Here is a 21,288-nt window from a genome sequence, read left to right as displayed (position 1 = left end):
ACAACAATACAACACAACTTTACAATACAACACAACAACACAACTTTACAATACAACACAACTTTACAATACAATACAACACAATTTTACAATACAACACAACACAACTTTACATAACAACTTTACAATACAATACAACACAACTTTACAATACAACAACACAACTTTACATAACAACTTTACAATACAATACAACTTTACAATACAACAACACAACTTTACAATACAACACAACTTTACAATACAATACAACACAATACAATACAACACAACTTTACAATACAATACAACACAACACAACTTTACAATACAACACAACTTTACAATAAAACACAACACAACTTTACAATACAATACAACACAACACAAGTATAGGCCACATACCTTGAGACAGAAGACCACCAAGCCAAGGTGTCTATCAGCAGGCATGTCAAAGTTAGGGTCACATCTAACCAGGGACTCCAGTAGCTTAGCCATCTCTACACCCTGAAAACACAAACGTAGAGGTCAGTCCCTGTAATGTAGCATCTCAAATTACAGAGGGAGAAAGAAACCGACAGACAGACAGACAGACACACAGACAGAAACACACACAGACAGACAGACAGACACACACACAGACAGACACAGACAGACACAGACACAGACAGACAGACAGACAGACAGACAGACAGACAGACTGACAGACAGACAGACAGACAGACAGACACACAGACAGACAGACAGACAGGTTACATACGTGTCTGATGTGTCCCTGAAGGTTCTTCAGACCGAAGCAGCGCATCACAAACCACAGCTTCAGAGAGCGGAACCGTCGACTCAGGGGGATCTGCCAATGCTGACAGACACACAGACAGACTCAGGGGGATCTGCCAATGCTGACAGACACACAGACAGACTCAGGGGGATCTGCCAATGCTGACAGACACACAGACAGACTCAGGGGGATCTGCCAATGCTGACAGACACACAGACAGACTCAGGGGGATCTGCCAATGCTGACAGACACACAGACAGACTCAGGGGGATCTGCCAATGCTGACAGACACACAGACAGACTCAGGGGGATCTGCCAATGCTGACAGACACACAGACAGACTCAGGGGGATCTGCCAATGCTGACAGACACACAGACAGACTCAGGGGAATATGCCAATGCTGACAGACACACAGACAGATTCAGGGGGATCTGCCAATGCTGACAGACACACAGACAGACTCAGGGGGATCTGCCAATGCTGACAGACACACAGACAGACTCAGGGGAATCTGCCAATGCTGACAGACACACAGACAGACTCAGGGGGATCTGCCAATGCTGACAGACACACAGACAGACTCAGGGGAATCTGCCAATGCTGACAGACACACAGACAGACTCAGGGGGATCTGCCAATGCTGACAGACACACAGACAGACTCAGGGGGATCTGCCAATGCTGACAGACACACAGACAGACTCAGGGGAATCTGCCAATGCTGACAGACACACAGACAGACTCAGGGGGATCTGCCAATGCTGACAGACACAGTGGATCAGGATCAAGGTTAAAACATTCAAATCAACATTAACATCTACAGTAAGATTAAGATCCAGATCAGGTTCAAGATCCAGATCAGGGTTCAAGATCCAGATCAGGGTTCAAGATCCAGATCAGGTTCAAGATCAGTTTCAAGAAGATTTGCATGCTTTCCCGACTGGTTAATGTTAGTGTAGGTAGTTTGTACCATGAAGTCGGTGGCTTGGTCTGAGTTTTCGTGTCTGAGGTAGACAGGGTCGACACTGAAGGTTTGTTGGAGCTTGACCTTGTCCTTCACCCTGTTAGGACCACCGTAGAAAAACATGTTACTATATCTCTTTCCAGACAGGATGCCATGGGGCTGAGTAGAGTTAGCCCAAATAGAACAGTTACTATATCTCTTTCCAGACAGGATGCCATGGGGCTGAGTAGAGAGAGCCCAAATAGAACAGTTACTATATCTCTTTCCAGACAGGATGCCATGGGGCTGAGTAGAGAGAGCCCAAATAGAGCAGTTACTATATCTCTTTCCAGACAGGATGCCATGGGGCTGAGCAGAGAGAGCCCAAATAGAGCTATCTCTTTCCAGACAGGATGCCATGGGGCTGAGTAGAGAGAGCCCAAATAGAACAGTTACTATATCTCTTTCCAGACAGGATGCCATGGGGCTGAGTAGAGAGAGCCCAAATAGAACAGTTACTATATCTCTTTCCAGACAGGATGCCATGGGGCTGAGTAGAGAGAGCCCAAATAGAACAGTTACTATATCTCTTTCCAGACAGGATGCCATGGGGCTGAGTAGAGAGAGCCCAAATAGAGCAGTTACTATATCTCTTTCCAGACAGGATGCCATGGGGCTGAGCAGAGTTAGCCCAAATAGAACAGTTACTATATCTCTTTCCAGACAGGATGCCATGGGGCTGAGTAGAGAGAGCCCAAATAGAACAGTTACTATATCTCTTTCCAGACAGGATGCCATGGGGCTGAGCAGAGTTAGCCCAAATAGAGCAGTCCTATTTTCTCTGCCTTGGCTGAGTGGCTTTCACGTGCACAAGCCTAGTTCCAATCAATAAAGAACAGCTTCTATCTCAAGGCCATCAGACTGTTAAACAGCCACCACTAACATTGAGTGGCTGCTGCCAACACACTGACTCAACTCCAGCTAACTTTAATAATGGGAAATGATGTAAAAAGATATCACTAGCCACTTTAAACAATGCTACTTAATATAATGTTTACATACTCTACATTACTCATCTCATATGTATATGTGTATACTGTATCATCTACTGCATCTTTATGTAATACATGTATCACTAGCCACTTTGTTTACATACCCTACATTACTCATCTCATATGTATATACTGTACTCTACTATATATGTACTCTACTATATCATCTACTGCATCTTTATGTAATACATGTATCACTAGCCACTTTGTTTACATACCCTACATTACTCATCTCATATGTATATACTGTACTCTATACCATCCACTACATCTTGCCTATGCCGTTCTGTACCATCACTCATTCATATATCTTTATGTACATATTCTTTATCCCTTTACACTTGTGTGTATACGGTAGTAGTTTTGGAATTGTTAGGTTAGAATACTCATTGGTAATTACTGCATTGTCGGAACTAGAAGCACAAGCATTTCGCTACACTCGCATTAACATCTGCTAACCATGTGTATGTGACAAATAACATTTGATTTGATTTGATTTAATGAATGGGCAACGCCGCCGCCGCTTCGTGTCTGGAAAGCCCTCGAGGGTCGTCATAACTCCTCTCTACCCCCCCTCTCTCTTTTTAAAACGTTTTACTGCAGTGGGCTAAATCAGGATCACACAATGTTTCTTGGTAGTGTTAATAAACCAATCTACTTCACACACATGGTTATGGGTTTAAAAACAGAAGACACCTGTCAGATATAGAGTTGAAATGTATTACATTTTGAGTTTGTATCCCAATATTACACTTTATATACATCACAGAAGACTAAATATAACACAACCGTTTGACATAGAATCACCAGATTTCCGTCTGTGTTTCTGAAATAATGTTAATTTAATTATTATTAATATTCCACCCCTAGAGGCCACTAGAGGGCGTTTTGGTCATTAGACTGCAGGACAGGATGACAACCAGGTCTTCCTCCCTCTCTCTCTCTTCCTTTCTCCCCTTCCTCTCCCTCTCTCCCTCCCATTCCTCTCTCCCTCCCCTTTCTTCCTCCCTCTCTCTTCCTTTCTCCCCTTTCTCTCCCTCACTCCCCTTCCTTCCTTCCTTCCTCCCTCCCTCCCCTTTCTCTCTCTCTCTCTCTCTCTCTCTCTCTCTCTCTCTCTCTCTCTCTCTCTCTCTCCTTCCTCTCTCTCTTCCTCCCATTCCTCTCTCCCTCCCCTCTCTCCCTCCCTCCCTCCCTCCCTCCCTCCCTCTCTCTCACCAGAAGGCAGTGCAGTCGAAGTGGACCATCATCCATTTTGAGGGGTTGAACGTGAAGGAGTCAGCATACTCTATACCCCCCAGAGGTCCTCTCCCTCCCTCCCTCCCTCCCTCCCTTCTCTCTCACCAGAAGGCAGTGCAGTCGAAGTGGACCATCATCCATTTTGAGGGGTTGAATGTGAAGGAGTCAGCGTACTCTATACCCCCCAGAGGTCCTCTCAGCTCAGGGCAGAGAAACGCTGAGCCTGCGTACGCTGCATCCACATGCAGCCACAGACCTTCCTCTGCACCTAGGCCAGGCAGGGGGAGGAATACAAACACGTTTTGCAGAGAATCTCGGGGGGCGGTGGGAGTCCGAGTGGAACTTGAACCTGCGACCCTGATCTGTATTCATACAGCGTCTCAGAGTAAGTATGAAGTAGCCTTGCGGGAACCTTGACTTGTGCGAGCAGGAATGGCTCACAGGGGCAGAGTAACCCGTCCATTCATGATCAGCGCTGTTACTCTGAGACTCTTTATGAATACGGACTCAGGACGCTGAGATTCACCAAAGTCATACAAAGGTCACATGTCATACATGTTATGTGTGGTACATGTTGTATGTCATACAGGTGTGTATGATAATGAGGAGGTAGGGGGGTACAGACGTACACACTGGTCCCAGCTCTGACAGGTCATCGAAGGCACACACCCCCGTGGTCCCCAGAGTGGCACACAGCTGAAACAAACAAACATGATCATTGGTTTGTTTACAACCTTGGTTACAACTGTTTATGACCTACTATGACCTACCATCCCCTAATATACCCTACATTGACTAACACCCCTTAATATACCCATCCATGACCTACCACCCCCTAATATACCCTACCACAACCTACCACCCCCTAATATACCCTACCATGACCTACCACCCCCTTATATACCCTACCATGACCTACCGCCCCCTAATATACCCTACCATGACCTACCACCCCCTAATATACCCTATCATGACCTACCACCCCTAATATGCCCTACCATAACCTACCACCCCTAATATACCCTACCATGACCTACCACCCCTAATATGACCTACCATCCCCTAATATACCCTACCATGACCTACCACCCCTAATATACCCTACCATGACCTAATATACCCTACCATGACCTACCACCACCTAATATACCCTACCATGACCTACAGCCCCCTAATATACCCTACCATGACCTACCACCCCCTAATATACCCTACCACGACCTACCGCCCCCTAATATACCCTACCATGACCTACCATGACAGGTACCAGTCCTCTCCTCCTGTCCTCCTGGATGGCCTGTTTCAGAGTGTCTCCTCTCAGGGAGAAGTGGTCGTCTGGAGGGAGGAACCTGATCTTCACCAGGGAGATCAGACCTGCCTTCTCCACTGAGGAGTGAGCCTGATAGAGGCAGAGAGGTGACGGAGAGATAGACGGACACACAGACAGACAGGCAGATGGACGGACACACGGACAGACAGACAGACATGCAGATGGACGGACACACGGACAGACAGACAGACATGCAGATGGACGGACACACGGACAGACAGACAGGCAGATGGACGGACACACGGGCAGACAGACAATCTCTCATTATGCAGAATTCACTATTTGTGTGTGTGTGTGTGTGTGTGTGTTTGCAAACGTTGCATATGTGCGTGTGTGTGTGTGTGGGTCCCTAACCCATCCCATCTTGACCTGGTCTGATGCGTAGGCCACCAGTCTGGAGTTGACCACTGAGTCGTCCAGGTCTCTGTCTGCTGGATCTGTCCTCTTCAGCTGTTGGATCCTGTGCTTCCTGGCAGCTAACAGAGCTACCAGACTACTCTCACTCACTGTACTCTGAGAGGAGAGAGGGATGGGGGGAGAGAGAGGAGGAAGGAAGGGGGATGGAGGGAGGGAGGGAGGAAGGAAGGAAGGAAGGAAGGAAGGAAGGAAGGAAGGAAGGAAGGAAGGAAGGAAGGAAGGAAGGAAGGAAGGAAGGAAGGAAGGAAGGAGGGAGGGAGGGAGGGAGGAAAGGAAGGAAAGGAAGGAAAGGAAGGAAAGGAAGGAAGGGGAATGTAAATGTAATGTAAATGGGAAGGAGGGAGAGAGAGGAGGGAGAGAGAAGGGAGAGAGACAAAGAGAGAGAGAGGGATGGGGACAGGGAGGGAGGGAGGGAGGGGAAGGGAAGGAGAGAGGGGAGAAAGTGAGAGGATGGAGGGAGAGATGGGGACAGAGAGAGGAGGGAGGGGGACAAAGAGGGAGGGAGGGAGACAAATAAGGAGGGGGAAGGGAAGGAAGGGGGAGTGAGGAGGGAGGGAGAGGGGAGAGAGACAAATAGGGATGGAGGGAGACAAAGAGGGAGGGAGGGAGAGAGAAAAGCACTACGTTTATGTGAACTGAAACACCTGAGAGCTCTTATTTACTGCTCTCTGAGAGGAGTGTAGAGAATGGTATTCCCATTCACCACTAGGTGGTGCTGTGAGAGTACATGTCTCTCTCCAGTAGACAGTCAGGTACATGTCTACCTGCCTATTCCTCCCCTGGTGCTGTATGGGTAGTACTGTAAGGTGAGTATGGTCAGGTATGGTCAGGTGTATCTATCCTACCTGCAGTATTCCTCCCCTGGTGCTGTCTAGTTGGTACTGTAAGGTGAGTATGGTCAGGTGTATCTATCCTACCTGAAGTATTCCTCCCCTGGTGCTGTCTAGTTGGTACTATAAGGTGAGTATGGTCAGGTATGGTCAGGTGTATCTATCCTACCTGCAGTATTCCTCCCCTGGTGCTGTCTAGTTGGTACTGTAAGGTGAGTATGGTCAGGTATGGTCAGGTGTATCTATCCTACCTGCAGTATTCCTCCCCTGGTGCTGTCTGGTTGGTACTGTAAGGTGAGTATGGTCAGGTATGGTCAGGTGTATCTATCCTACCTGCAGTATTCCTCCCCTGGTGCTGTCTGGTTGGTACTGTAAGGTGAGTATGGTCAGGTATGGTCAGGGATATCTATCCTACCTGCAGTATTCCTCCCCTGGTGCTGTCTAGTTGGTACTGTAAGGTGAGTATGGTCAGGTATGGTCAGGTGTATCTATCCTACCTGCAGTATTCCTCCCCTGGTGCTGTCTAGTTGGTACTGTAAGGTGAGTATGGTCAGGTATGGTCAGGTGTATCTATCCTACCTGCAGTATTCCTCCCCTGGTGCTGTCTAGTTGGTACTGTAAGGTGAGTATGGTCAGGTATGGTCAGGTGTATCTATCCTACCTGCAGTATTCCTCCCCTGTGCTGTCTAGTTGGTACTGTAAGGTGAGTATGGTCAGGTATGGTCAGGTGTATCTATCCTACCTGCAGTATTCCTCCCCTGGTGCTGTCTAGTTGGTACTGTAAGGTGAGTATGGTCAGGTATGGTCAGGTGTATCTATCCTACCTGCAGTATTCCTCCCCTGGTGCTGTCTAGTTGGTACTGTAAGGTGAGTATGGTCAGGTATGGTCAGGTGTATCTATCCTACCTGCAGTATTCCTCCCTGGTGCTGTCTAGTTGGTACTGTAAGGTGAGTATGGTCAGGTATGGTCAGGTGTATCTATCCTACCTGCAGTATTCCTCCCCTGGTGCTGTCTAGTTGGTACTGTAAGGTGAGTATGGTCAGGTATGGTCAGGTGTATCTATCCTACCTGCAGTATTCCTCCCCTGGTGCTGTCTAGTTGGTACTGTAAGGTGAGTATGGTCAGGTGTATCTATCCTACCTGCAGTATTCCTCCCCTGGTGCTGTCTAGTTGGTACTGTAAGGTGAGTATGGTCAGGTATGGTCAGGTGTACCCAGGTGTATCTATCCTACCTGCAGTATTCCTCCCCTGGTGCTGTCTGGTTGGTACTGTAAGGTGAGTATGGTCAGGTGTACCCAGGTGTATCTATCCTACCTGCAGTATTCCTCCCCTGGTGCTGTCTGGTTGGTACTGTAAGGTGAGTATGGTCAGGTATGGCCAGGGATATCTATCCTACCTGCAGTATTCCTCCCCTGGTGCTGTCTAGTTGGTACTGTAAGGTGAGTATGGTCAGGTGTATCCAGGTGTATCTATCCTACCTGTAGTATTCCTCCCCTGGTGCTGTCTGGTTGGTACTGTAAGGTGAGTATGGTCAGGTATGGTCAGGTGTATCCAGGTGTATCTATCCTACCTGCAGTATTCCTCCCCTGGTGCTGTCTAGTTGGTACTGTAAGGTGAGTATGGTCAGGTGTACCCAGGTGTATCTATCCTACCTGCAGTATTCCTCCCCTGGTGCTGTCTAGTTGGTACTGTAAGGTGAGTATGGTCAGGTATGGTCAGGTGTATCTATCCTACATGCAGTATTCCTCCCCTGGTGCTGTCTAGTTGGTACTGTAAGGTGAGTATGGTCAGGTATGGTCAGGTGTATCTATCCTACCTGCAGTATTCCTCCCCTGGTGCTGTCTAGTTGGTACTGTAAGGTGAGTATGGTCAGGTATGGTCAGGTGTATCTATCCTACCTGCAGTATTCCTCCCCTGGTGATGTCTAGTTGGTACTGTAAGGTGAGTATGGTCAGGTATGGTCAGGTGTATCTATCCTACCTGCAGTATTCCTCCCATGGTGCTGTCTAGTTGGTACTGTAAGGTGAGTATGGTCAGGTATGGTCAAGTGTATCTATCCTACCTGCAGTATTCCTCCCCTGGTGCTGTCTAGTTGGTACTGTAAGGTGAGTATGGTCAGGTATGGTCAGGTGTATCTATCCTACCTGCAGTATTCCTCCCCTGGTGCTGTCTAGTTGGTACTGTAAGGTGAGTATGGTCAGGTATGGTCAGGTGTATCTATCCTACCTGCAGTATTCCTCCCCTGGTGCTGTCTAGTTGGTACTGTAAGGTGAGTATGGTCAGGTGTATCTATCCTACCTGCAGTATTCCTCCCCTGGTGCTGTCTAGTTGGTACTGTAAGGTGAGTATGGTCAGGTATGGTCAGGTGTACCCAGGTGTATCTATCCTACCTGCAGTATTCCTCCCCTGGTGCTGTCTGGTTGGTACTGTAAGGTGAGTATGGTCAGGTGTACCCAGGTGTATCTATCCTACCTGCAGTATTCCTCCCTGGTGCTGTCTGGTTGGTACTGTAAGGTGAGTATGGTCAGGTATGGCCAGGGATATCTATCCTACCTGCAGTATTCCTCCCCTGGTGCTGTCTAGTTGGTACTGTAAGGTGAGTATGGTCAGGTGTATCCAGGTATATCTATCCTACCTGTAGTATTCCTCCCCTGGTGCTGTCTGGTTGGTACTGTAAGGTGAGTATGGTCAGGTATGGTCAGGTGTATCCAGGTGTATCTATCCTACCTGCAGTATTCCTCCCCTGGTGCTGTCTAGTTGGTACTGTAAGGTGAGTATGGTCAGGTGTACCCAGGTGTATCTATCCTACCTGCAGTATTCCTCCCCTGGTGCTGTCTAGTTGGTACTGTAAGGTGAGTATGGTCAGGTATGGTCAGGTGTATCTATCCTACCTGCAGTATTCCTCCCCTGGTGCTGTCTAGTTGGTACTGTAAGGTGAGTATGGTCAGGTGTATCTATCCTACCTGCAGTATTCCTCCCCTGGTGCTGTCTAGTTGGTACTGTAAGGTGAGTATGGTCAGGTATGGTCAGGTGTATCTATCCTACCTGCAGTATTCCTCCCCTGGTGCTGTCTAGTTGGTACTGTAAGGTGAGTATGGTCAGGTATGGTCAGGTGTATCTATCCTACCTGCAGTATTCCTCCCATGGTGCTGTCTAGTTGGTACTGTAAGGTGAGTATGGTCAGGTATGGTCAGGTGTATCTATCCTACCTGCAGTATTCCTCCCCTGGTGCTGTCTAGTTGGTACTGTAAGGTGAGTATGGTCAGGTATGGTCAGGTGTATCTATCCTACCTGCAGTATTCCTCCCCTGGTGCTGTCTAGTTGGTACTGTAAGGTGAGTATGGTCAGGTGTATGGTATTCCTCCCAGGTGCTGTCTATCTATCCTATCCTACCTGCAGTATTCCTCCCCTGGTGCTGTCTGGTTGGTACTGTAAGGTGAGTATGGTCAGGTATGGTCAGGTGTATCTATCCTACCTGCAGTATTCCTCCCCTGGTGCTGTCTAGTTGGTACTGTAAGGTGAGTATGGTCAGGTGTATCTATCCTACCTGCAGTATTCCTCCCCTGGTGCTGTCTGGTTGGTACTGTAAGGTGAGTATGGTCAGGTATGGTCAGGTGTATCTATCCTACCTGCAGTATTCCTCCCCTGGTGCTGTCTAGTTGGTACTGTAAGGTGAGTATGGTCAGGTATGGTCAGGTGTATCTATCCTACCTGCAGTATTCCTCCCCTGGTGCTGTCTAGTTGGTACTGTACGGTGAGTATGGTCAGGTGTATCTATCCTACCTGCAGTATTCCTCCCCTGGTGCTGTCTAGTTGGTACTGTAAGGTGAGTATGGTCAGGTATGGTCAGGTGTACCCAGGTGTATCTATCCTACCTGCAGTATTCCTCCCCTGGTGCTGTCTGGTTGGTACTGTAAGGTGAGTATGGTCAGGTGTACCCAGGTGTATCTATCCTACCTGCAGTATTCCTTCCCTGGTGCTGTCTGGTTGGTACTGTAAGGTGAGTATGGTCAGGTATGGTCAGGTGTATCCAGGTGTATCTATCCTACCTGCAGTATTCCTCCCCTGGTGATGTCTAGTTGGTACTGTAAGGTGAGTATGGTCAGGTGTATCTATCCTACCTGCAGTATTCCTCCCATGGTGCTGTCTAGTTGGTACTGTAAGGTGAGTATGGTCAGGTATGGTCAAGTGTATCTATCCTACCTGCAGTATTCCTCCCCTGGTGCTGTCTAGTTGGTACTGTAAGGTGAGTATGGTCAGGTATGGTCAGGTGTATCTATCCTACCTGCAGTATTCCTCCCATGGTGCTGTCTAGTTGGTACTGTAAGGTGAGTATGGTCAGGTATGGTCAAGTGTATCTATCCTACCTGCAGTATTCCTCCCCTGGTGCTGTCTAGTTGGTACTGTAAGGTGAGTATGGTCAGGTATGGTCAGGTGTATCTATCCTACCTGCAGTATTCCTCCCCTGGTGCTGTCTGGTTGGTACTGTAAGGTGAGTATGGTCAGGTATGGTCAGGTGTATCCAGGTGTATCTATCCAACCTGCAGTATTCCTCCCCTGGTGCTGTCTAGTTGGTACTGTAAGGTGAGTATGGTCAAGTGTATCTATCCTACCTGCAGTATTCCTCCCATGGTGCTGTCTGGTTGGTACTGTAAGGTGAGTATGGTCAGGTATGGTCAGGTGTATCCAGCTGTATCTATCCTACATTTACATTTACATTTAAGTCATTTACTGCAGACGCTCTTATCTTTACATTTAAGTCATTTAGCAGACGCTCTTATCTAGCGACTTACCTGCAGTATTCCTCCCCTGGTGCTGTCTGGTTGGTACTGTAAGGTGAGTATGGTCAGGTATGGTCAGGTGTATCCAGGTGTATCTATCCTACCTGCAGTATTCCTCCCCTGGTGCTGTCTAGTTGGTACTGTAAGGTGAGTATGGTCAGGTGTATCCAGGTGTATCTATCCTACCTGCAGTATTCCTCCCCTGGTGCTGTCTGGTTGGTACTGTAAGGTGAGTATGGTCAGGTATGGTCAGGTGTATCTATCCTACCTGCAGTATTCCTCCCCTGGTGCTGTCTGGTTGGTACTGTAAGGTGAGTATGGTCAGGTATGGTCAGGTGTATCTATCCTACCTGCAGTATTCCTCCCCTGGTGCTGTCTAGTTGGTACTGTAAGGTGAGTATGGTCAGGTATGGTCAGGTGTATCTATCCTACCTGCAGTATTCCTCCCCTGGTGCTGTGTAGTTGGTACTGTAAGGTGAGTATGGTCAGGTATGGTCAGGTGTATCCAGGTGTATCTATCCTACCTGCAGTATTCCTCCCCTGGTGCTGTCTAGTTGGTACTGTAAGGTGAGTATGGTCAGGTATGGTCAGGTGTATCCAGGTGTATCTATCCAACCTGCAGTATTCCTCCCCTGGTGCTGTCTAGTTGGTACTGTAAGGTGAGTATGGTCAGGTGTACCCAGGTGTATCTATCCAACCTGCCTATTCCTCCCCTGGTGCTGTCTAGTTGGTACTGTAAGGTGAGTATGGTCAGGTATGGTCATGTGTATCTATCCTACCTGCCTATTCCTCCCCTGGTGCTGTCTAGTTGGTACTGTAAGGTGAGTATGGTCAGGTGTACCCAGGTGTATCTATCCTACCTGCAGTATTCCTCCCATGGTGCTGTCTGGTTGGTACTGTAAGGTGAGTATGGTCAGGTATGGTCAGGTGTATCCAGCTGTATCTATCCTACATTTACATTTACATTTAAGTCATTTAGCAGACGCTCTTATCTAGAGCGACTTACCTGGTATTCCTCCCCTGGTGCTGTCTGGTTGGTACTGTAAGGTGAGTATGGTCAGGTATGGTCAGGTGTATCCAGGTGTATCTATCCTACCTGCAGTATTCCTCCCCTGGTGCTGTCTAGTTGGTACTGTAAGGTGAGTATGGTCAGGTGTATCCAGGTGTATCTATCCTACCTGCAGTATTCCTCCCCTGGTGCTGTCTGGTTGGTACTGTAAGGTGAGTATGGTCAGGTATGGTCAGGTGTATCTATCCTACCTGCAGTATTCCTCCCCTGGTGCTGTCTGGTTGGTACTGTAAGGTGAGTATGGTCAGGTATGGTCAGGTGTATCTATCCTACCTGCAGTATTCCTCCCCTGGTGCTGTCTAGTTGGTACTGTAAGGTGAGTATGGTCAGGTATGGTCAGGTGTATCTATCCTACCTGCAGTATTCCTCCCTGGTGCTGTGTAGTTGGTACTGTAAGGTGAGTATGGTCAGGTATGGTCAGGTGTATCCAGGTGTATCTATCCTACCTGCAGTATTCCTCCCCTGGTGCTGTCTAGTTGGTACTGTAAGGTGAGTATGGTCAGGTATGGTCAGGTGTATCCAGGTGTATCTATCCAACCTGCAGTATTCCTCCCCTGGTGCTGTCTAGTTGGTACTGTAAGGTGAGTATGGTCAGGTGTACCCAGGTGTATCTATCCAACCTGCCTATTCCTCCCCTGGTGCTGTCTAGTTGGTACTGTAAGGTGAGTATGGTCAGGTATGGTCATGTGTATCTATCCTACCTGCCTATTCCTCCCCTGGTGCTGTCTAGTTGGTACTGTAAGGTGAGTATGGTCAGGTGTACCCAGGTGTATCTATCCTACCTGCAGTATTCCTCCCATGGTGCTGTCTGGTTGGTACTGTAAGGTGAGTATGGTCAGGTATGGTCAGGTGTATCCAGCTGTATCTATCCTACATTTACATTTACATTTAAGTCATTTAGCAGACGCTCTTATCTAGAGCGACTTACCTGCAGTATTCCTCCCCTGGTGCTGTCTGGTTGGTACTGTAAGGTGAGTATGGTCAGGTATGGTCAGGTGTATCCAGGTGTATCTATCCTACCTGCAGTATTCCTCCCCTGGTGCTGTCTAGTTGGTACTGTAAGGTGAGTATGGTCAGGTGTATCCAGGTGTATCTATCCTACCTGCAGTATTCCTCCCCTGGTGCTGTCTGGTTGGTACTGTAAGGTGAGTATGGTCAGGTATGGTCAGGTGTATCTATCCTACCTGCAGTATTCCTCCCCTGGTGCTGTCTGGTTGGTACTGTAAGGTGAGTATGGTCAGGTATGGTCAGGTGTATCTATCCTACCTGCAGTATTCCTCCCCTGGTGCTGTCTAGTTGGTACTGTAAGGTGAGTATGGTCAGGTATGGTCAGGTGTATCTATCCTACCTGCAGTATTCCTCCCCTGGTGCTGTGTAGTTGGTACTGTAAGGTGAGTATGGTCAGGTATGGTCAGGTGTATCCAGGTGTATCTATCCTACCTGCAGTATTCCTCCCCTGGTGCTGTCTAGTTGGTACTGTAAGGTGAGTATGGTCAGGTATGGTCAGGTGTATCCAGGTGTATCTATCCAACCTGCAGTATTCCTCCCCTGGTGCTGTCTAGTTGGTACTGTAAGGTGAGTATGGTCAGGTGTACCCAGGTGTATCTATCCAACCTGCCTATTCCTCCCCTGGTGCTGTCTAGTTGGTACTGTAAGGTGAGTATGGTCAGGTATGGTCAGGTGTATCTATCCTACCTGCCTATTCCTCCCCTGGTGCTGTCTAGTTGGTACTGTAAGGTGAGTATGGTCAGGTGTACCCAGGTGTATCTATCCTACCTGCAGTATTCCTCCCCCGGTGCTTTCTGGGTGGTGATGGAGGAAGAAGGTGGGGAGACCAAGAGCTTTACACAACCAGTCCATCACGTTCATCTCCAGCTCTGTACACGCCGGGCTGGAGGCCTGGACCCAACACACAACAACATCATGTTATTCTATCATAAATAGTCATTCTAATATCACACTACTATAGGATTTCATTCATGTTATTCTATAATAAATAGTCATTATAATATCACACTACTATAGGATTTCCTGCAGGGGGTTTCTGTAGCAGATGATTGTATCCAAAGTAACTTATAGATTTAAAAAAAACTCACAAACTTGATGTCACAGTTAATGTTTTGCCAGGAAATATATATTTTTTAAACAAACATGATATTCGAGTCTTTAAACCAAAAGTTGAGTTGGATAATTAAGTGAGTGAATTTAGTGTAGTTCCACACAGTGTAAATCAAGTTTGATGTGGTAAGATAGTTACCCAGGTGAATCCGATGTTGTTGATGGCGTCAGCCAACATGTCTCCTAACATGGAGGGCCAGGAGGTCAGGGCTGGATAGTACGCATGCATGTAGGGGCTCTGCCAGTGGACCACCTGACACACACACACACACACTCCATCATTAGTGCCAGAAATATACTTTGGGGGACAGAATATCCTTACAAGTTACAGTGAACAATCGATGTTTGATCCACAATGGTCTCATAGTCACTCGGCAAGAAAATAACGTCCTCTCACTGTCAACTGTGTTTATTTTCAGCAAACTTAACATGTGTACATATTTGTATGAACAGAACAAGATTCAACAACTGAGACATAAACTGAACAAGTTCCACCGACATGTGACTAACAGAAATTGAATAATGTGTTCCTGAACAAAGGGGGGGTCAAAATTAACAGTCTGTATCTGATGTGGCCACCAGCTGCATTAAGTACTGCAGTGCATCTCCTCCTCATGGACTGCACCAGATTTACCAGTTCCTGCTGTGAGATGTTACCCCACTCTTCCTTCAAGGCACCTTCAAGTTACCAGACATTTCTGGGGGGAAAGGCCCTAGCCCTCACCCTCCGATCCAACAGGTCCCAGACGTGCTCAATGGGATTGAGATCCGGGCTCTTCGCTGGCCATGGCAGAACATTGACATTCCTGTCTTGCAGGAAATCAAACACAGAACGAGCAGTATGGCTGGTGGCATTGTCATGCTGGAGAGTCATGTCAGGATGAGCCTGCAGGAAGGGTACCACATGAGGGAGGAGGATGTCTTCCCTGTAACGCACAGCATTGAGATTGCCTGCAATGACAACAAACTCAGTCCGATGATGCTGTGACACACCGCCCCAGACCATCATGGACCCTCCACCTCCAAAGGCGACGTTGTTGCCGGTGATGTCTGGTCCAGCCACTCTCAGCCTATTGCGGACAGTCTGATGGTTGGATTGTGCGTTCCTGGTGTAACTCGGGCAGTTGTTGTTGCCATCCTGTTCCTGTCCTGCAGGTGTGATGTTCGGATGTACCGATCCTGTGCAGGTGTTGTTACATGTGGTCTGCCACTGCGAGCACGATCAGCTGTCCGTCCTGTCTCCCTGTAGCGCTGTCTTAGGTCTCACGGTATGGAAACGTTCACACAGATGAGCAAGGACCCTGGGCATTTTTCTTTTGGTGTTTTTCAGAGTCAGTAGAAAGGCCTCTTTAGTGTCCTACGTTTTCATAACTGTGACCTTAATTGCCTACGGTCTGTAAGCTGTTGGTGCCTTAACGACCGTTCAGCAGGAGCATGTTCATTAATTGTTTATGGTTCATTGAACAAGCAGGGAAACAATGTTTAAACCCTTTACAATGATCTGTGACGTTATTTGGATTTTTACGAATTCTCTTTGAAAGACAGGGTCCTGAAAAAGGGGCGTTAGTTTTTTTTGCTGAGTATATAATGTGTGAACATAACGTACCCCAGGCATGATGACCTTCTCTATGTCCCTGAAGATACAGTCCCAGTCCTCCGGGTCAGTGGGGGCGCTGTCTGGCAGCAGCTCTCTCATATAGCCAGGCTTCACCTCTGGGCCTGGGGTCACCTTCCTCTCTCTGATGGTGGTCAGGTACCTAGTGATGTAATCCACCATCTCTTTACCTGGACGACGGGCAACACACGACAGTCAGACACAATATTAGATAGCATATTACATTATATAGGATATCAATCACAAACAATGTTCAACCACTCTTTGAGATGTATAGAAACAGATGTAAGAGGATTAAAATCACTGTGTTTTGGTCTTCTTCAGGGTATAACAAAACGACAGTCAGATTACACAATATTAGATAGCATATTACATTATATAGGATATCAATCACAAACAATGTTCAACCACTCTTTGAGATGTATAGAAACAGATGTAAGAGGATTAAAATCACTGTGTTTTGGTCTTCTTCAGGGTATAACAAAACAACAGTCAGATTACACAATATTAGATAGCATATTACATTATATAGGATATCAATCACAAACAATGTGATTATTAGATAGCATATTACTTTGAGATGTAGATAGATGTAAGAGGATCAATCTTTGAACAAAACAAACTGTCAGATTGATTATTAGATAGCATATTACATTATATAGGATATCAATCACAAACAATGTTCAACCACTCTTTGAGATGTATAGAAACAGATGTAAGATTGTGTTTTGGTCTTCTTCAGGGTATAACAAAACGATTACACAATATGAGATAGCATATTACATTATATAGGATATCAATCACAAACAATGTGATTTTGGTTAGATAGCTATTACATTATATAGGATATCAATCAAAACAGATACATATTACATTATATAGATTCACAAACAATGTGATTATTAGATAGCATATTCAATATGTGATTATTAGATAGCATATTACATTATATAGGATATCAATCACAAACAATGTTCATTATTAGATAGCATATTAACATTAAGAGGATATCAATCACAAACAATGTGATTTTAGATAGCATATTACATTATATAGGATATCAATCACAAACAATGTGATTATTAGATAGCATATTACATTATATAGGATATCAATCACAAACAATGTGATTATTAGATGATATTATTATATAGGATATCACATGTATTATTAGATAGCATATTACATTATATAGGATATCAATCACAAACAATGTGATTATTAGATAGCATATTACATTATATAGGATATCAATCACAAACAATGTGATTATTAGATAGCATATTACATTATATAGGATATCAATCACAAACAATGTGTTATTGATAGCATATTACTTCAGGGATATATCAATATCAAAACAATGTGATTATTAGATAGCATATTACATTATATAGGATATCAATCACAAACAATGTGATTATTAGATAGCATATTACATTATATAGGATATCAATCACAAACAATGTTTATTAGATAATATTACATTATATAGGATATCAATCACAAACAATGTGATTATTAGATAGCATATTACATTATATAGGATATCAATCACAAACAATGTGATTATTAGATAGCATATTACATTATATAGGATATCAATCACAAACAATGTGATTATTAGATAGCATATTACATTATATAGGATATCAATCACAAACAATGTGATTATTAGATAGCATATTACATTATATAGGATATCAATCACAAACAATGTGATTATTAGATAGCATATTACATTATATAGGATATCAATCACAAACAATGTGATTATTAGATAGCATATTACATTATATAGGATATCAATCACAAACAATGTGATTATTAGATAGCATATTACATTATATAGGATATCAATCACAAACAATATTATTAGATAGCATATTAAACATTATATAGGATATCAATCACAAACAATGTGATTATTAGATAGCATATTACATTATATAGGATATCAATCACAAACAATGTGATTATTAGATAGCATATTACATTATATAGGATAAATCACAAACAATGTGATTATTAGATAGCATATTACATTATATAGGATATCAATCACAAACAATGTGATTATTAGATAGCATATTACATTATATAGGATATCAATCACAAACAATGTGATTATTAGATAGCATATTACATTATATAGGATATCAATCACAAACAATGTGATTATTAGATAGCATATTACATTATATAGGATATCAATCACAAACAATGTGATTATTAGATAGCATATTACATTATATAGGATATCAATCACAAACAATGTGATTATTAGATAGCATATTACATTATAGATATCAATCACAAACAATGTGATTATTAGATAGATATTACATTATATAGGATATCAATCACAAACAATGTGATTATTAGATAGCATATTACATTATAGGGATATCAATCACAAACAATGTGATTATTAGATAGCATATTACATTATATAGGATATCAATCACAAACAATGTGATTATTAGATAGCATATTACATTATATAGGATATCAATCACAAACAATGTGATTATTAGATAGCATATTACATTATATAGGATATCAATCACAAACAATGTGATTATTAGATAGCATATTACATTATATAGGATATCAATCACAAACAATGTGATTATTAGATAGCATATTACATTATATAGGATATCAATCACAAACAATGGATATCAATATCAATCACAAACAATGTGATTATTAGATAGCATATTACATTATATAGGATATCAATCACAAACAATGTGATTATTAGATAGCATATTACATTATATAGGATATCAATCACAAACAATGTGATTATTAGATAGCATATTACATTATATAGGATATCAATCACAAACAATGTGATTATTAGATAGCATATTACATTATATAGGATATCAATCACAAACAATGTGATTATTAGATAGCATATTACATTATATAGGATATCAATCACAAACAATGTTTATTAGATAGCATATTACATTATATAGGATATCAATCACAAACAATGTGATTATTAGATAGATTTACATTATATAGGATATCAATCACAAACAATGTGATTATTAGATAGCATATTACATTATATAGGATATCAATCACAAACAATGTGATTATTAGATAGCATATTACATTATATAGGATATCAATCACAAACAATGTATTAAACAGATAGAGGATTACATTATATAGGATATGGTCAGGGTATAACAAAAATGTGATTATTAGATAGCATATTACATTATATAGGATATCAATCACAAACAATGTGATTATTAGATAGCATATTACATTATATAGGATATCAATCACAAACAATGTGATTATTAGATAGCATATTACATTATATGAGATATCAATCACAAACAATGTGATTAGATGTAAGATAGGATTAAAATCACTGTGTTTTGGTCTTCTTCAGGGTATAATCAAATGTGATTATTAGATAGCATATTACATTATATAGATTAACAATGTGATTATTAGATAGCATATTACATTATATATTAGATAGCATATTACATTATATAGATATCAATCACAAATAATGTTCAATATAGGATATCAATCACAAACAATGTGATTATTAGATAGCATATTACATTAATCAATCACAGATGATAAGAGATATTTAAATCAATCACAAACAATGTGATTATTAGATAGCATATTACATTATATAGGATATCAATCACAAACAATGTGATTATTAGATAGTATAACAAATATAGGATATCAGATTACAAACAATGTGATTATTAGATAGCATATTACATTATATAGGATATCAATCACAAACAATGTGATTATTAGATAGCATATTACATTATATAGGATATCAATCACAAACAATGTGATTATTAGATAGCATATTACATTATATAGGATATCAATCACAAACAATGTGATTATTAGATAGCATATTACATTATATAGGATATCAATCACAAACAATGTGATTATTAGATAGCATATTACATTATATAGGATATCAATCACAAACAATGTGATTATTAGATAGCATATTACATTATATAGGATATCAATCACAAACAATGTGATTATTAGATAGCATATTACATTATATAGGATATCAATCACAAACAATGTGATTATTAGATAGCATATTACATTATATAGGATATCACAAACAATGTGAATTAGATAGCATATTACAATATCACAATGTGATTATTAGATAGCATATTACATTATATAGGATATCAATGTGATTATTAGATAGCATATTACATTATATAGGATATCAATGTGATTATTAGATAGCATATTACATTATATAGGATATCAATGTGATTATTAGATAGCATATTACATTATATAGGATATCAATGTGATTATTAGATAGCATATTACATTATATAGGATATCAATGTGTATATTAGATAGCATATTACATTATATAGGATATCAATGTGATTATTAGATAGCATATTACATTATATAGGATATCAATGTGATTATTAGATAGCATATTACATTATATAGGATATCAATCACAAACAATGTGATTATTAGATAGCATATTACATTATATAGGATATCAATCACAAACAATGTGATTATTAGATAGCATATTACATTATATAGGATATCAATCACAAACAATGTGATTATTAGATAGCATATTACATTATATAGGATATCAATCACAAACAATGTGATTATTAGATAGCATATTACATTATATAGGATATCAATCACAAACAATGTGATTATTAGATAGCATATTACATTATATAGGATATCAATCACAAACAATGTGATTATTAGATAGCATATTACATTATATAGGATATCAATCACAAACAATGTGATTATTAGATAGCATATTACATTATATAGGATATCAATGTGATTATTAGATAGCATATTACATTATATAGGATATCAATGTGATTATTAGATAGCATATTACATTATATAGGATATCAATGTGATTATTAGATAGCATATTACATTATATAGGATATCAATCACAAACAATGTGATTATTAGATAGCATATTACATTATATAGGATATCAATCACAAACAATGTGATTATTAGATAGCATATTACATTATATAGGATATCAATCACAAACAATGTGATTATTAGATAGCATATTACATTATATAG

General features: G+C 42.3%; 1 protein-coding gene across 1 annotated transcript in view; it reads right to left on the bottom strand.

Annotated features, from left to right (window-relative positions):
* Positions 1 to 384: 384 nt before the first annotated feature.
* hdc (histidine decarboxylase) overlaps positions 385 to 21,288 on the bottom strand; it is a gene marked incomplete at its 3' end in the record, with an annotated part of 46,937 nt that continues 26,033 nt past the window's right edge. The window contains exons 2-11 of the mRNA XM_065015014.1: positions 16,141 to 16,319; positions 14,674 to 14,787; positions 14,193 to 14,315; positions 5,688 to 5,831; positions 5,244 to 5,387; positions 4,618 to 4,684; positions 4,094 to 4,256; positions 1,728 to 1,818; positions 740 to 838; positions 385 to 486 (exon numbers count right to left, since the gene is read on the bottom strand). Of these exons, the coding sequence (XP_064871086.1) occupies positions 385 to 486; positions 740 to 838; positions 1,728 to 1,818; positions 4,094 to 4,256; positions 4,618 to 4,684; positions 5,244 to 5,387; positions 5,688 to 5,831; positions 14,193 to 14,315; positions 14,674 to 14,787; positions 16,141 to 16,319 (1,226 nt within the window). The remainder of the gene's footprint in view (positions 487 to 739; positions 839 to 1,727; positions 1,819 to 4,093; positions 4,257 to 4,617; positions 4,685 to 5,243; positions 5,388 to 5,687; positions 5,832 to 14,192; positions 14,316 to 14,673; positions 14,788 to 16,140; positions 16,320 to 21,288) is intronic.

The sequence above is a fragment of the Oncorhynchus nerka genome, unplaced genomic scaffold (assembly GCF_034236695.1).
Source record: "Oncorhynchus nerka isolate Pitt River unplaced genomic scaffold, Oner_Uvic_2.0 unplaced_scaffold_1787, whole genome shotgun sequence".
Classification (NCBI taxonomy): Eukaryota; Metazoa; Chordata; class Actinopteri; order Salmoniformes; family Salmonidae; genus Oncorhynchus; species Oncorhynchus nerka.
The sequence above is the reverse complement of the archived record's forward strand: the minus strand, read 5'-3'. Positions and strand labels throughout refer to the sequence as shown.